Source organism: Balearica regulorum, chromosome 12 (genome assembly GCF_011004875.1).
Source record: "Balearica regulorum gibbericeps isolate bBalReg1 chromosome 12, bBalReg1.pri, whole genome shotgun sequence".
In the NCBI taxonomy this organism is placed as follows: Eukaryota; Metazoa; Chordata; class Aves; order Gruiformes; family Gruidae; genus Balearica; species Balearica regulorum.
The window spans coordinates 8,326,721-8,343,304 of NC_046195.1; the positions used below are offsets into that span (position 1 = coordinate 8,326,721).

At 40.6% G+C, this 16,584-nt stretch overlaps 1 protein-coding gene across 1 annotated transcript in view; it reads right to left on the reverse strand.

The window, feature by feature from the left end:
- Positions 1–5,738: 5,738 nt before the first annotated feature.
- The window catches only part of MYZAP (myocardial zonula adherens protein), a 77,389-nt gene continuing 66,543 nt past the window's right edge, over positions 5,739–16,584 (reverse strand). Inside the window, exons 13-15 of the mRNA XM_075764055.1 lie at positions 10,768–11,463; positions 9,995–10,217; positions 5,739–9,006 (exon numbers count right to left, since the gene is read on the reverse strand). Of these exons, the coding sequence (XP_075620170.1) occupies positions 8,869–9,006; positions 9,995–10,217; positions 10,768–11,463 (1,057 nt within the window). The 3' untranslated portion in view covers positions 5,739–8,868. The remainder of the gene's footprint in view (positions 9,007–9,994; positions 10,218–10,767; positions 11,464–16,584) is intronic.

Below are 16,584 nucleotides of genomic sequence, written 5' to 3' on the forward strand. Positions count from 1 at the left end.
GAAATTAGGTATTCTAATACATACAAGGTTAAAACTAGGGGAAATTAATTACCAAGCTATAGATCAATAAGCAAGAGGTGAAACTGCCAAAGAGATGCTCTTATTAGATTATCAGACTCAAGGCTGATTTATAGCTTTCACTCTGCTTCCTTATCCATCATTTTTATAGTATGTAGAAAGGGTTACAAAGCACAAATTGCCTTTTTTTAATTAACACTGAAGTTTTAGATAGGCTCAGATCAGGATAACCAGGCTAGGTTACCTTTTTTTTTTCCCCAAAAAAACATGAAAGCAGAAAACATTTTATTGATCTGGGAGAACTGTGACAGAACTGAGTAATACAATACACTTGTCAGCCTCCAGCTTCCCAATATGCTTGCCTAAGATTTGCCCAGAAATGACAACGAGCTGGGGAACAGCCCTGCTGAAAAGGCCCTGAGGGGTCTTGGTAAAGAGGAAGCTGCACAAGCCAGCGGTGTACATGTTCAGCCTGGAGAAGGGAATACTTATAAAGGGACTGAACAGAAGCCCACCAGTACCTACAAGGAGGTCATCAAAAGACAGCTAGCACAGAACGGACTTTCTGAATTGTACTCAAACACAATTCTGCCTCTACCACCTCTGAAAGGGATGAGGATGTGGAGGTCAGGCTAACACTGCAGTTCCCTAAAACTTTCTTAACCTGCTGGTATAGCATAACTCAGCCAGTGGCTCAACAACATCGGCAGCCAGCTTACAGTAGTGCTCCTGCTAGTGACGGCCATGGTAGGAAACTGTAGGAACATGTACTGATGTTGTACAGCCTGGGCTGTGGGGAAGCCTGAATTAAACTGAAAGTGGCAATGAATCCTGAATACTCTTCAGAAGAATCCCTCAGTCTGTTCGGGGCCCCTGGCAACAAAGATACAGATTGTCTAAAAATAATAAAAATTTTAAAAAAATTAAAAATGCATGAATGTAGTCATTTTAATATAACATGTAAATAACTCTGCAAACTCAGAGACACAATTCATTCCTGAAATAAGTGATTTTGCAATTACAGTCCACACTAGAGGCTTTTCTAAGGAATATAAAAGTTGCACAAAAACTGAACATGCTTTTACTAGCCTCATCACAGTTGTAATATCAGGATCAGATCTGGACTGCAACCAGTGTTTTATTCAGTCTTTTAGCTTCATTGCTACCTCTTTTCCACACTTCGGTAGATAGAAACATCTCTTCACAGTCTGTAAGGGACACCGTGTTCTTAGCACTGCCACATTACGAAAAGTAAAAAAGGAAAGAATCTTTAAAATTATTGAGAATAACTTTTAAAAATTATTATTTATAATTTTCTTTTCAGCACAATACCATAGCTGGAATGAATTACAGTGCACTGCCAGGATTTTCAGAAAAGGCCTTTCCACCCCAGGAAAAGTTCAGTTCCATTCTGCTTTAATGGCTCTTGGCAAGCTTGCACTATTGTTTTTGTACAAACAGAAGTAAATTTGATATAAATAAAAAATGGAACTTTATGTGAATGAAGCAAACATCAAATTCCTTAATCTTCAAAAGAAATTCTATCCCTGAATAATTAACTATGATATATTTATAAAACTAGAATAATTGAAAACAGAATTCTAAGTTGATTCATGTGGACTGCGCTGAAATATTTATTATTGCAAGTCCAGAAGATCTGTCTGGGTTTTGTCACTGGAAATGTCTAAACTCAGTGTCCAGATGTTTATTTAAGTTGCTCCCACATAGTTCTAATGTCAATTACCAGGGGTTATCAGAGAGCATCACTGTGTATCTTCCTTGACTAATATTCTCATTTTTCTGCATCTTTGATGTTTTCTTTCATTAAAATTCCTGGCTCATAGCCACAAAAATCTGCTGTGCAGGCAAAAAATGGTCTGCAGACATGACATATGATGATGCCCAATGTCTGTGCAAGGATAATATTTATCATCAGCTATCATTTAAGCAGTACTATAATCAGTACAATGCCAATTTAAAGCAGCTCAGAGAAATACATGTGAAACCAGGGAATAAGAACTTCTAACCAATATGAAATAACTTGGGTTAGTAAAGAAAATATTATTGCATATAATGAAGATTTTGTGAATCTGTGTTGTTGTGGGGTTTTTTTCCCCTCTTCAGGAAAAAAGCAAAGGGAAAACCAATGACAAAGTAATTTCACACATAATTACAAATGGAATTGATGGATCTGTAACTCTGGAAACCACAATTACATCCAGACTTTTATAGTAACCAGGAGACAACACAGGCCACTCATAACAGTGACTTAAACAGAAAGAGCTTATCACAGCTCTGAAGATTTCCTACATTTAAATGCAAGTAGTTGGCTAATACAGCTCTTTTTATATGTATATACTAGAACCAGTTGGTTCATTTGGTTTATAGGTAAATACTGGAAGATTTATTTTTAAATATTTGTAAGAAAACAGAAGAAAATCAATGTTAATTCAACATAAATGGAAGAATAGATAAGATGGCTGGAGAAAATAGTGCCAATGCCTTTTCATGTTAATACCCAAATACACCGAGTTCCTCTCTTGGTGAGGAACATCACCCGTTTTAGTTCTAATTGATCAGTAAGAGATGGACACCTTGCAACTTCAATGGATAACGGTCAAAACGGCTTGGAAATGTAAATCTTGTGGATTATGTAATTTACTTCTCTCTCTCCACTGTCAGTTTGGGAAGGCGCATCCACCTACCAGACAAAGCCCTAACAACTAAGCGTTCAGCCTTGCTGAAAGTCAATCTCCCTCACTGAGATCTTCCACAAGTGGTGTCATTGCACCGCCAGATTTAGTTATGCTTCTGTCTGTGCAGGAAAAAAATCCTATAGCTTCTTGCAGAATTGCAAGTTTTGTCACAGAATTTGTGCTCGTCGCAGCACAGGTTGTGCATGCACTGGGAGGGTAGTGCAGATGACATCTTCAATTCAGAGATGGATGCAGGAGATCACATGCTGTTATAACCAGAGGTGCAGTACTCCCACCGCTGTCTGACTAATCTCCGGGTAAACTAAATGTGTATGTACTAGCATCGAGTAACAATTGAGAAAACATTTTTCAGGGAAAAAAAAAAACACCCAGAAGAAAAACACAGACTGAAATCTCGCAACTGAAATTTCTGTTCAAGAGAAGTGTACAAGGAATATCTCCTATCAAGTGCTCAGCTTCAGAGACTCAGCAAAACCTTGGACTACAATTACTTGCCACATTATATCACTGCCTTGATCTAATAAGCAACTACATTAATACCAGCTGTGTGTATATAGGGAGGAAATATGAATATGTTCATTAAGCATTATGGCCCCACTTATCTCCCTCATGACTCCAGTGGAGATCTGCCAATAATGGTCCCCAATATCAAACCTGAAAGAAAAGTGACGCGGGTGTCACTCAGTACAAATTCTTACAAATTTCCCTGTCAAGAAATCTGTCTTACACTTACTGCTGGAGGCCACATTCACTCATATTTGGATGATTAGAAGTGAAATACTTAGTTCAATGATTCTAGCAAGTTGAAAATCAATTTGCTTCCCACGCACATTTCACTGTGCTCATTTGTGTCATCTCCTCACATTTAGTAATCGGTTCACAACTCTTAGTCACAAATTCCCTTGCACGCAGAGATTAAACAAAACACAAAGCCAATATCCCAGTTCAACAGAGCACTTGCACATAAATGTTCCTACAGGAATCACGCTTTGACTTCAGCACATGCTTTCATGCTTCACCAAATCAAAGGCCAATTTAATAAAATCATAACCAAATGATCAAAATAGTTGCTTTAAAGAAGAGATGACTAAATGCCTCTAAAGCTTTGCATACACATGGAAGAGTAACTACAGTATTTACAAAGGAGTCAAATGGAGTTAAGCACTCATATCCCACGGAAAGTCAATGTAAGCGTAAAATGTTCAGACTACAGTCAGCTAACATTTGCCTGCCACAGTCAGCAGTGACACAGCACTGCAGAAGTGTGAGAATAAAACACAATCATTAGCTTACCGAAAAAGAAAAAAAATACCACAGCAAAATAAATGTTGTTTTCACACAGCTGTCTTTTCTACTTCCCTTTCCCTCCTAGAACGTGGGAGTTCACAACCCAAAAACAAACATTAGGAAACCAGGAAATCTCAGTGGTGATCTCCACCATTACCACCCTAAGAGCAGCAGACTTGCAACAAAACACGAGCCACAAACTCATACATACAGTTCAGTTAGCACCTCCCTGGAACAAGACCACACCATGCAAGACCTACTCCTTGAAGAGTTTGTCCTTACAAGACACTTTGGAGAAGTTATGCTTCCTACTTAGACTGCTCTGAAAAAGCAGCAAGGCTGGCAAAGCAGAGGAAAGCCACCTTTTCCTACAGCAGAGTCCATGGGATAGGGCACAGCTGCTTCCAACATGGGAGTCCCATTTTTTGTCCCCTTTATACCATTCATTTGACAGAAAAGGCCAAGAATTCATTGCAATTCCCCTGGAACAATGATACTCCTTGCAGGCACTAACTTGCTAAAGGCAGATGATGAGCCAGATGCCGCTCAAATTAGGCCAAAAATGTTCCGAACAGGCTCCCACTACAGATCATTTTCATTGGCAAAACCCAGCACAGAACACAACTGAGATTACAGTCAGCCTCCCGGATCCAGGGAACTGGCTCTGCGATAGAGCTGCACAGAACAACTAGCCAGCCAGATCTCCATCTACAACTCAGGCTACTCAGGTCCTACCTCCTCCATGAGACTGCTAAAGGCTGCCAGCTTGTGGTGTGTCTGGGATATGGGAATTGTCTGCAAGTTCCATGCAGAAACCCCTAAACTGCTGCCCAGGGGCTGCTCACGGAGCATGACCAGCTTTTGCCATGGCTTCCCACCCCAGTTTTGATTCATCAGTCTGTAGTGTCTGGATATTCTTTACTCTGACTCCTGATACTGCATCCTTGTGGCAGGTTCAGAAATTCCACATCACAGAGCCATGGCTTTCAAATTCTCTCAATTTGCAGGCCCCATTTCCTCCACACAGAAACTTGCAGATTACTGCCACTGACTTTTTTTGATCGCATGGCCCTTAAAAGCAGTCCGTAAGCCATCAGACAGAAAACTACTAACAGAACTGCTGACCTGTCAGCTAGGTCTAATTCTAAAAACCAGGAAAAACTTCTGCAAATTTTCTACCCTTAGTTATAGTTCCCCAAAATAATTAAGAATAGCAACATTTAGGTCTTTCTTCTTTCAAATGTTATTTCCCAAATACTTAACATAAATTTTTAGGCTGCTAAATCCTCTAGATTGTGTTATCACCACAGCTGGCAAACCAGATTGCATGTTCTCTCCCTCAGGAGAGGTTACAGCTGTAAACAGAAACTCTGTTACCAAGTTGGGGATCAGCTACTCCTAACAATGCAAAATTCAAGGGCCTACAGCTGCTGCTGCACAGATACCTGCCTCACACGCTATAGCTCTTGTACTTGCAGCACACCATTTAAGTTCCATCTCTGTGCCATCTTTCAGACCTGCACAATTGCCCAGATTTAGGCCTTGCAGATCTTTTCTCATCCATTTGCATTCCTAGAAGTTTTCGTTCCCTGTACAGCAATTGTTTCCAACTCCATCTCCAGGGTTTTCCTTGTGGAGCACTGAAGCAAAAGGTTTCCCCAAAATTTTACTGCAAACTTTACATGGTCAAAACAAAATGTTATTCACATGAGGAACTTCAGAAACACATTTTCAATTCTTTATTTTCTACTGAGTTAACAGCCCACTCCAATAAAATAGACAACTCCCAAAAAAGAGAGCAAGCTCCTCAATTCTCAGTGTATGTTTTCAAATGTTGTGGAACTGGAGAATGATGAAATACACAACAGCAATATCATACTCGATCAGAAACTTAATTCACTATGACTAAACCATTCAAAGATTCATCCTCTTGTTCTCTAACCTTTTACAAACTTCTGGATTGCACATCCTCCTTAACACGGGACGCTGTCTTTATACCTCACTCTCTGCTTTCTTATCGCTCACAAAATCTTAATTCGAAGTACATACCTGTGCTCAGAACCTAGGACCAACAAGCCCCCATGAAAGCTTCCAGGTTTTGCAGTAACACAAACCCTTTAGCAATAATTTAAAATTAATACCTTAAGCTTGGGTTTGTATTCACACAGCACTCTCTTCCACAAGGATTCCACCAGCACTGTGCTGAACAGCTGCTAATTGTGTAACAAATATATAATGCACTTCACCTGTTACTACAGTGATTTTTTTCCTCCCCTTAAAGGTGAAGTTTGCCCATTTAGGGGATCCACTTTGGCAAAGTCCCAACATGTTGAATGCTATCAAAATACAGATTAAGAAAACTGCCACTGCTTCACAAAGTTTAGAGAGCAAACATAAGCCTTAAAAGTGCAAAGAGCTAGCATAATTTTTGCTAGCATAAGACAGTGGTCAGCAGAAGCCTACGTTGAACTAGATTTTGGTAATCTAGAATACAAATGCTGAACTGTGTAGCTTTGTGTAAATTCCTTTAGCACAGTAAAGCTTAAAAAACTTAAAAAGGTGTGACAGCACAGTCAGTACAGGGATAAGGGTGATGATCTTAATGAGAGGGAGAGATGAAAAGAAGGCTTCATGCGGCAGCAAAGGGAAAGCCAATACACTTCTGAGGCCTCTTGTCCTTAAGCAGCACAACAGACTGAAACAACGGGAGACTGATGACAAGACCCAGCCGGACAAGCAGGTGATAGCATGGACAATGGTGATTCGAGAGATGAACTGCATCCACAGGAGAAGAGCACTCCGCTGGTCTCTGGAGTCAGAGCCGCATGCTGGAGGACAGAAATACATACAACCGAGGGATCAGATGGGTCATCAACATGGAAGGGATGAATGTGAATGACTGAAAGTATGCCAAAAATAATGCTAACAGACACAAGTGATGGCAAAAATCTAGGAAGATGAAGCAAGGGCACAAAATAAAAAAAAATTAAAAAAAAAAAGAGGGAAAAAAAGCAGGATAAAGTGGTAAAAAGGAGGCTATAAGGCCTGGGACTGGCAAACACCTGCACAGTCTGAAACCAAAATAGGAAATAAGAAAGGAAAGCCTCAGCAGGAGGGCAGCTGCAGCAAAAACACAGAGACATTCACATGTCTGCACGATATTCAAGTGACTGAGGTATGTAGAAGGTGCCCAGGTGCACAGCTGGTATTAAGATGAAGTTAAAGAAAGCAAGAGAAGATAGCAATGGCAGGACCACGTGTGACACGTGGCAGAAGTTAAATGCAGATACAGGGAGCAATATGCCATGTGAAAGGGAATGGGTGGCACAAGGATGCAGAATATGAATTTGCTTTAGCGACAGGCGGTAAGTCTCATAAGGAAAAGGGAAGAGCAGACAGCTGATGAGAAGCCAATGAACAATGAGAAAAAGAAACCTGTGAGAGGAAAGGGTACAGGAAGCCAGCATCACAGATGAGCAACACATGACCTAGTCAAAAAATACCACGTATTAGCTTAGCAGCAGTTTCACTTGTCCAACTGCATTGCCAGGGTATGGACTGTGCCACAGGGACTGCCTGGGAGAGCTTGTGGAGCATTCGGGAGAGAGTTATTGCCTGCTAGTAAAGTGCTGTGCGCATTCAAGAAGTGGCAGAGACTTTCATCCCCCATTTCTAGATGACATCGTACAGCTTTTTGAATGACACGTCTGGAGTACCCTCAGTTTCCAGAGACACCATTCCTGCAGAATATGTACAGATCCAGGGAGAGCCTCGCACGCACAGCTGCCCTGCACACACTGCTGCCACAGCGTCTCAAAAAACAGGTGTTGCCAGGCTATACCAGGAATCTCTGAGGTTTGTTTTTGAGAACTGAACTCATATTAGCGCTGGAATATCCTGTCAGTGTGTCCCTTATCTTTCAAATTCATATTAAAAGGCAGAAAATGTCATTGTAAGGAAGATTTTTTTTTTCTTCTTCAAAGAACAGCTAAAACTGCAAAATACATAGAACATTTTCTCCAAGAAAACCAGAGGGTGGATCTCTTAATTTCCAGTATCAGCCTATGAAAAAATAGTATTCCAAAGTATGAAAGCAGTGTACAAAAATATGGAAAAACACCAAGACTTTTAATAAAAATATTAAAGTCTTCAGACTAACTTCATCTCTTGATGTGCTTTGCAGTAATCACCAAAAGTGAAACAGCAGAGTCCTTAAAGCCCAAACAGAATTTGAGTTACAAAATAACTTGAAATTCTTAACCTATTTACAATGTAAGGGCAGAAAGTGTTAGTTTAAGGTGCGGGCACAGAAACAAGTTCTCATGTGATAAGAAGCTAATATCACGTATCTATTGCAGCTGTCCGGGCATGTATTTTCACCATACGGTAAAAGCCAGATAATCTTAAATAGATAAAAAAAGTATCTCACATTTATACAAGACAAGAGCTTTCATACGAGCGAGCAGTTCACAGGCACCTTAGCTTACTTTATGGACACATGTGTTGCTGCCCTTTGCAATCACGTTTCTGCGCAGAAGAAACTTTCTCTTGTAGATGACTCATCATAGCCTGCAAAAGGTGTATTAAAGAGCTCACTTTGCTGTAGCTGAAAACTATTGGGCATTCCACAAGGATCAACTGCTCAAAAAACAGTCCCCAAATAACACTGGGGTTACCACTTAATAACACTTATGAGGTTTATACTGAACCCTTCCCATAGCTGTAACGTTAAAATTTTAGAAAAAAACTGACTAGCTCAAGCATTTTCAATATTCAGGTTTGGGTTTTAAGAAGTACTGCATAAAGATCAGTTACGTGGCTCATCCTCAGACATCCGTTCTTGAATTCAGTCCTCTGCTGAAAAATAATCTTCATCTCTCACTTCTCTGTATTGCATTGAGGTCTCTCCCTCTGGTTCAAACCTGAGCATTTTTATATTCAATCTCTCTGCAAGCTTCTGTGCTGCAAGCTTGGCTTGCATTTCCTGTATATAAAAGAAGAAAAGAAAAAAAAAAAGACACAAGTTAGAAAGTGTTCATTTGCCATTTTTATCGTGGTCATGAAAAAACTAATATACTAAAGTATGAACTTGACATAATAATATTAGCATATCCAGAGTGGGCATAATTAAAAGTTTTAGTAACTAGCAAAGAAACTTCAGGTTTCTTTTCACACTTATACATAACTGGGCTATTAATATTTGAAGTCCTTCTTCTAAGGGTTGAAATTCCCCATGTCGCAGTCCTCACCTGTGATACACTAATGACAGACTTAAGGGAACAGAATGAGTCCACATAAGAGACCAGCTGTGCACAGTAAAACCATGTAGCAATAGCAATGCTTGTCATTCAGCAACCTCAGCAAGAAGTACATCTCCATTTTCCAAATAAATTATCTCCCTTAAAGTGCCAAGACGACTAAATTAGCAAGTGCTTTTAAAACAATAAACAGCAAACACTTTTACAACAGTGTCTAATTTAAACATTAGCTTGGAACTACCTGGAAAGTCAAAAATCAAAATCCATTACAACAGAATTTGGAGAACCTCAGAATATGGATTGTTCGGGCACAGCATAAATAAAGACAAATGCAGATACTTGCATATTTTAAGAATTAGAAATACTGCTAGGCCTTAATTTATACAAAGGCCAAAAACTCTTTAAAGACTAATAGGCAAGGTATATATTTAAATTTCTAGTCAGAGGTAAAGTGAGTGCAATGAGGTAGCTTATCAACACACCAAGAACAACACTAGATTTTGTTTAATGCAGAAATAACAGAAGGGATTAATACATTATTTAATTATACCATTAAAAGACTCAAATACAAGAAAAAGTGCCTTTCCTCAAAGTCTGCCCATCTCCATTTCATCATCAAATTCATCAGGATGAAGAGATCCTTTTATGCTTTCTTTTTTTAGGATTGATCTCAAATGATATAATTGCTTTTCAGACCAAATCTTAAATTCATACCTCATAAGCTTCTTTTTGCTGTATTTGAATTGCTATCGATTCCTCTATGGATAACAGCTTAGCAGGGGAATGGTGAAGTGGTGGCACTCGAGCTGCTGTGATGTCATTCAAATGTTTCTTATCTCTAAGTCGTCTTTCTTCAGTAGTAATTGGAGAGTCAAATCCCCTGGGTGATTGACTGGATGAGGAACCATGCGACGATCCACTTTGCTCTCCTGATAATCTGGAAGACATAAAACATAAAAGTCGTGACCCAAATTTGCAGCACAAGGTTGAACAACTTCAGTTCCAAAATTTGTTATTTTCAATGTGTAAGAGCTGAAAAGAAATGTGAAGTGTTATGACACCATAAATAAAAAAAAAAAAAAGCAGCACTCGGAAAAACTAAAAAGATTTCTCTGCAGAGAGACAATATCACAAGTTACTCCTGACAATGCACAGAAAAGGTATGCCAATTAGCTAGCAAGCATGACAGCAATGCTTTGGGAGTCACATGAAGTATAAACTACTACTGGTACCAGTACAATGTGAATTGAAATTTCTCTATAGGTGCAGGAAAAGCAGAAGGCTACTTGCTGTGAAAGTTCTACAAGTTCTAGAATCGATCCACAAGAAAGTTTCTCCAATTGTTTGATAGTTTTGTAGCTTAAGCTATGAAACTCTATGAAGACTTTAAAACTCTTTAATCACCACACCATGCTTGTTCTATACCGTTTCCAATTTTATACAAGTCAATTATTTCACAGAAGTTTTTTCTATTCCATAATACTTACACATTTGTTTTAAATTTGGTTTTTTTTATGACTGGGTTCTTGGCTCTAGACTCTAGAACTTCAATATAATGCGGTGTCTTGGGGTGCAGGCTTCCAAAGGTACTGCCCTTACGTTTAGCCACATTCTGCTCTCTTTCCAACACTCTTTCACTATTATCTTCATCTACAATTGTAACTTTTTGAAAGGCATCAACCAACGTGTCTTTACTGTTGTCCAAAGCAGCTGTACTTTCTGTACTATCCTCAGTATTGCTCTGAGATACCAGTTCATCATTTTTCAGATGACTGCTCGTGGCTGACTTGGAGACGACTTCACAAAAAAGATTCTGATCTGTTGCAACAGTCTTTACTTTATCACTTTTCCTCTGAGTCCTTTGATTTTCCAGAGCTGTATTTGTGGCATCTTGCTCAATACATTCTTTCTCCTGCTTTTCGAAAGAAACCTCAGGAACTTCTTTAATATTAGAGTTTTCTTTAAAGACTGAGGAATCTTCATGGTTTCGTATGTCCTTGTTTAGGCTAACTTGCTGTTTGCTTGTATTAATCTCCTCCTGTTTCACCTGAAACTCCAACCTGACAGCAGATAACAGCTCAGCTGTCCTTGCCAATTCTTCTTCTTGTAAAATGGCAAGCGTCAGCTTTTCAGCAAAATCCGAGATCTTCTTACCCTTATCTGGAAGCCTAGCAATGAATTTCCTAGGACAAAAAAAAAAAAGTTATTTAACAGAGTAGAAACAATCCTATTTCAATCTGATATAAGGAAGTGTTTTATTAGAATAGTTAACGTAGCAGGTTTCTTGTTGTAGCATTTTCTTTCTTACATACTAGATTTCTGAAAGGTGGTAATATGCGAAGCATTTGCAGCCTCAGATGTATACTGTGATAAACCAACTATTACATTTTTTTTCTGCTCAAAGATGTAACCGCCGCTCTGAAAAGCACAGTGTGCAAACAGAGTTTAGTATTTTCATCAGAGTACAGATTTTTCTGTCCGTATTCCAGAAATAATCACGCAGTTGTTTCTGTGACCGCCCGCAGGCTGTAAACCCACCCAGACGCGTGGAATTAGGCGGCTATCCGGCGGCTGCGATGCTGACAGCCCGGGAGGAAGGCGCTGCGCGGTTCCGCAGCCTCAGGCGGCGGCAGGGAAGGTACAGGGAGGCCGGGCGGGGACGGGGCCCAAGGAGAAGCGCTGAGGGGCGGCAGCCCCGCATCTCCAGAGAGCGCCGCTGCCACGGCAAAAGCCGGACGCCCCGCGAGGTATCTGCAGCTTCATCCGCCCCCGACAGGACTCGGGGAAAAAACAGGAGGGAAAACAGGAGGAAGGGGTTTGGCCGCTGCCGCCTGCGCGGGGACGGGCGAAGCCGGCGGCAGGCCTGACCTCGGCGCCCGCGCTTCTCCTCACCGGTCCGCCAGCAGCCGCTCCTGCCGCCTCAGCATCTCCCGCAGCTCAGGCAAGCTCCGGCCCCTCAGTCCGGCGCCGCCGCCCGACGCTGCCATGCCGCCCCACGTCGCCTGTCACCGGGGCAGCCGCCCGGGTCCGGCGCCGCTTCCGCAGCTCGCCGGAGGCCGCCATCTTACCGGAAACGACGGCAGGGCCGCAGGGCCCGACTTGGTCGGAACTCGAAGGCCGACGCGGCCGCTGCCTGAAGCGAGCGGCCCCGCCCCCGATGTGTGGGAGAAACTGCCCAGTCGGGGACGGCGGGACGGGGGTGCTCGGAGTGCCGAGCGCTCGGCACTCCTTTTGATACGTTCACGCAAGCCGAGAATAACGTCAGACGTTTGTTTTTTGCTGGCTCAAGCAGTTCTTGCGTAGGACGGGGAGGAGCACGCGCCGGCCTCCCCACAGGGTGGGTCCGGCTCCGTGTCCCCCTTTCGTCACAACACTGACAGAAATTGAGTTGGTATTCAAGGAACATACTTCACCTTAGCCTGGGTGTGAGCAGCTGTGCAGAGCAGAGCCAGTATGCCCAAACAGCTGCCGAAGCTTAAATGTTCCTTACATTAATTATTTTGCATTTTCACTGACGAAAGCCACGCCATTTCCCTGTGTCCAAGTAGCTTTTAGCAGAGCGTCAATTGCTATTTAGGACTCAAGGTTTAATCTTAAGAGATCTATTAAAGTTTTATTTACGCAGCATTTGTTTTTTAATGTGTATGTAAGATACAGAGGCTGAATATAGAAATTCAGACTGTACTGTAACGTTGGCCTGCTTGCTCCAAACTTTCCTGATACGAGTGCTGTGAGCTTTAGTTAAGTCCACTCCATCTAGTAGTAATAAGCTCAGTCATTAGCTGAATGGTAGTTCCCAGGTGGCAGATGTCAGCCTTTTAAAGTTGATCCCAGTGGAGGTTTCTTGATCCAAGTAATAGCGAAGAGGCACATTTCTCAGAGATTGTTAAAACAGTTGTTTTATGAACAGGATGAGCGGAGGGCCAACCCTGGAGGGACTGAGGGAGGAAGCATTTTCAAATGGCTGCCCACCCCTTTGTTTGCTCAGCTGGAAGGTGACTGGAAAGGCTGAGGGCCAGGGGAAATGAGATTAATCAAGTAGGCAGCTACCCATGGAAAAAAGTACCACGATCAGGGAGAGAAAAGCCAAGTTAAGCAACTAGCCAAAGAGACCATTTCACTGTCTGTTACGCACAACCTGGATCATCTCCCATGGAAAATCCCTCAGGGAGTTTTCCATAAGGGTTCAGGGAAAGGGAGATCACCGGGAGTTTTTCTCACCAAGAGATCACCCGCTGTTATAAGACACAAGGTCTCTGAATTGCTGCCTCTGTAATGTGGGCTTAAGTCATGCCATCTGTGTAACATTTCTGCATCTTGCAGGAAGAATTGGAGAAAGTGGGAAGGCTGGGGATGGCAACAGCACTGCCTTTGCCGCATGGAAGGGGGAGTCTGGAAGGAACGATCTCATTAGACCACTGGTCTGCATTTATGTGGTGATGGTTCCTTGCGGTTCAACTGGTGTTATTACATGTACAGAAAAGTAATGCTGGTATGTACAATGGGTTTCAGCTTACGTGCTAAATTCATAAACAGAAAAATAGAGCAAAAAATGAAGAGAATAAAGTCCTAATAACATGACTGCTGGGAATCATAACTGTTCATTCTGTAGCCTCACTTGGAATACTGTTCACCAAGTCTGTATTTGTCCAGGGTGATTGGGAAGGTATATTGTTCATCTTTACAGTTTGGGAGTTTGAAGTTTTGGAATACCATAGTTTGTTTACAGGTAACACACGGTTCCAGAATGATGAACAAATAGCTGAAATTTGGAAGGTGCCGGGACAAATATGTTCTTGTTTATGGAGAGATGGGCAGCACCTAGATACAATGCAATTTAGGTAGTATCAATTTCGATACAAATGTGAAGAAGAAAAAATAGATGTAAGCTTTCTCAGTCCAGGAGCAGAAATATGGAGCACTTGTGGGACTGAGGAAAATTATATACTTAGGCATTGCTTGCCCTGGGATGAAATACAGGTGTGCAGGAAAATCCTCACCAGCCACGCTCGGAACATGATCCAGCAATACCTACTTCAATTTTAGTCTTAGGACTTTGCCCTTGCTTCTCTTGGGAGACCAATACACTGTCATTATTTGCTGTGCGCAGTAATATTTTTATTGTTTTCCTCAGAGCATGCTTGGCCTTTTTGATTAGAGGCTTTATTTTGTATCACTTTCTCGAATATTTTGATCAGCATTCATGTGAGCTAAGTATATAATAAAACTGGTGTGTGTATGTGTGTCTTATTTCTTACATAATGGGCTTTCCTATGTTTCTCACTTAGGACATTATCTCAAGAGCTATTATTAGATATATTTTTCAATCAGTCTGTTTTCTGTCACTAGATATCTAGAGTTAAATATAATTTATTCTGCAATAGCATGGCTGGAATTACTATGCATTTTAGTATTATTTCTACAAGAAAATTAAATTATTAGAATGACAATGAGGAATAAAAATCAGGTATACTAACAAAAAAGAATAAATAAATAATAAAAAAGAACAAACCGCATGAAAAAAACAACACAAAGCAAGGTGTGACCTAGGAGTAGTCACCTCTGTATATAGTATAGCTAAAAAGAAAGGTATTCAAATAACTAACTTATTCTAGCATAGATTATTTTTTAATAGATCACACCAGTTAGAAGGAGCATTGCTACAGACATTTGTGTCTGAATTTTTAGTGTTTCTGTTTTATCAATGCCAGTTATGACTAAGCTGATGTATTCTAGTCATATGACATTTTGAGGGAGATGGCCATGAAGTACAACTAGCTGAATTTTTTCAGGTGGAAAAATTTCCTGTCAGAAATATCTGAGTCTGTCCAAAATTGGTATTAAAACTAACACTCTTGCTTCTTTTCTGTTGAAGATATAATTTCCATTGTCATTTCCCCCTTTCTTCTATAAATACATAAATGTTACTTCTTTTCACTAGGAAAAGGGGCAAAAGAGACTTCAGAAAGTAGGTTTTGAGGGGGAAAACCCCTACTTCTACAGTTTCTCTGCTCCTAGGTGGAAATATTGAGGGACAGGAGGAGAGGAATCAAACCAGATGTACAAAATAAACCCCCAAAATAACAGAAAAAGTAGTATGAATATTAGAAATTAAAATAAATAATTTTAATTTCATTTAAAAACCCCACAACATTTTTTTAATCAGCATTATGTTCCTTTGTAATAATTAGTTTTATTTTCCTTAATTTAAAGAAACTATCTCCTCCCTTAACCTTATTTCTCTAAAAAAGCCCCAAACACTTTAAAGGCAATCCGATATATGTTTATACCTATAAACATAGTGTTTTACATACGGGAAGCAACCGTCATATTATTGTAGTATGCCTCCATACCACACACACCTTTACAGAATATCTAACCTCATAGATGTTCACTTCTACCTATTTTCTCTTTAATCCATCAGGTCCCTTTTTCTTTTGAAAGTTTTCACATACCTTAGGTTGTAGATGGCTGCTACCACCTTGTTTTCCTGTGTGTGTTCCATGTTCTAGTGCCTGAGGTAGGGCTGGAAGGGCCTTAACTCATCAGGCCTCTTAAGCACATTTCTTCTTTTACACATGCAAATAGCCCCAGGTGCTGAATGGGAATGAAATAAAATGTAAGTGGAATAAAACTCTCAGCATGTACATCTCCATTCTGTGGAGCAGGGATTTCCTGTACAGAATTACAAACTTAACAATGTGGAGAAAACTTACTTCTTGCCTATTTGCTCATCTGTCCACGTCTAAAAGTCTTCAGATGCCAAAACAGGGATATAAAGCCTCTCCAAAAAGCATTAGTATCTAACTCCCAGAATCCTATGTTGTAGGTTCAGCACTGGCATTGCTGATCTCAAGAAGATTTTATGAGGTCCTTTTGGCAATCTGTACTGAGTAGACCTACACAGAAAAGCATTACCCAAGTAAAAACCTTCACATTCTTCAGCTGAGCATTGCAAACCAGTTACACTGATTGTCATGTTTGCACAACCTCTCCTTATTTAGTTGATGCTATTTCATTGTAACAATCTTAAAGACAAATCTCTATTATCAGTGAGCAGAGATAAACTGTAAGAAAAGATGGGCCATGTTCATCCCAATCTCATCGCGCTGAAGCCTGCAGAGCATCATCCCAGATTAATTCAGATGTTATCTGCGGGATCTGAAGTTGTTGGGTTTGGGTGGTTTTTTTTTTTTTTGCAAGAGCTGCACTGCCCAGTTCTTGTTTATCCTGTGCAAGTCAATAGTTCTTTATTTCATGAAAGAATTCATCTACTTTTGTTACTTGGCTTCAATCTTTAGCAA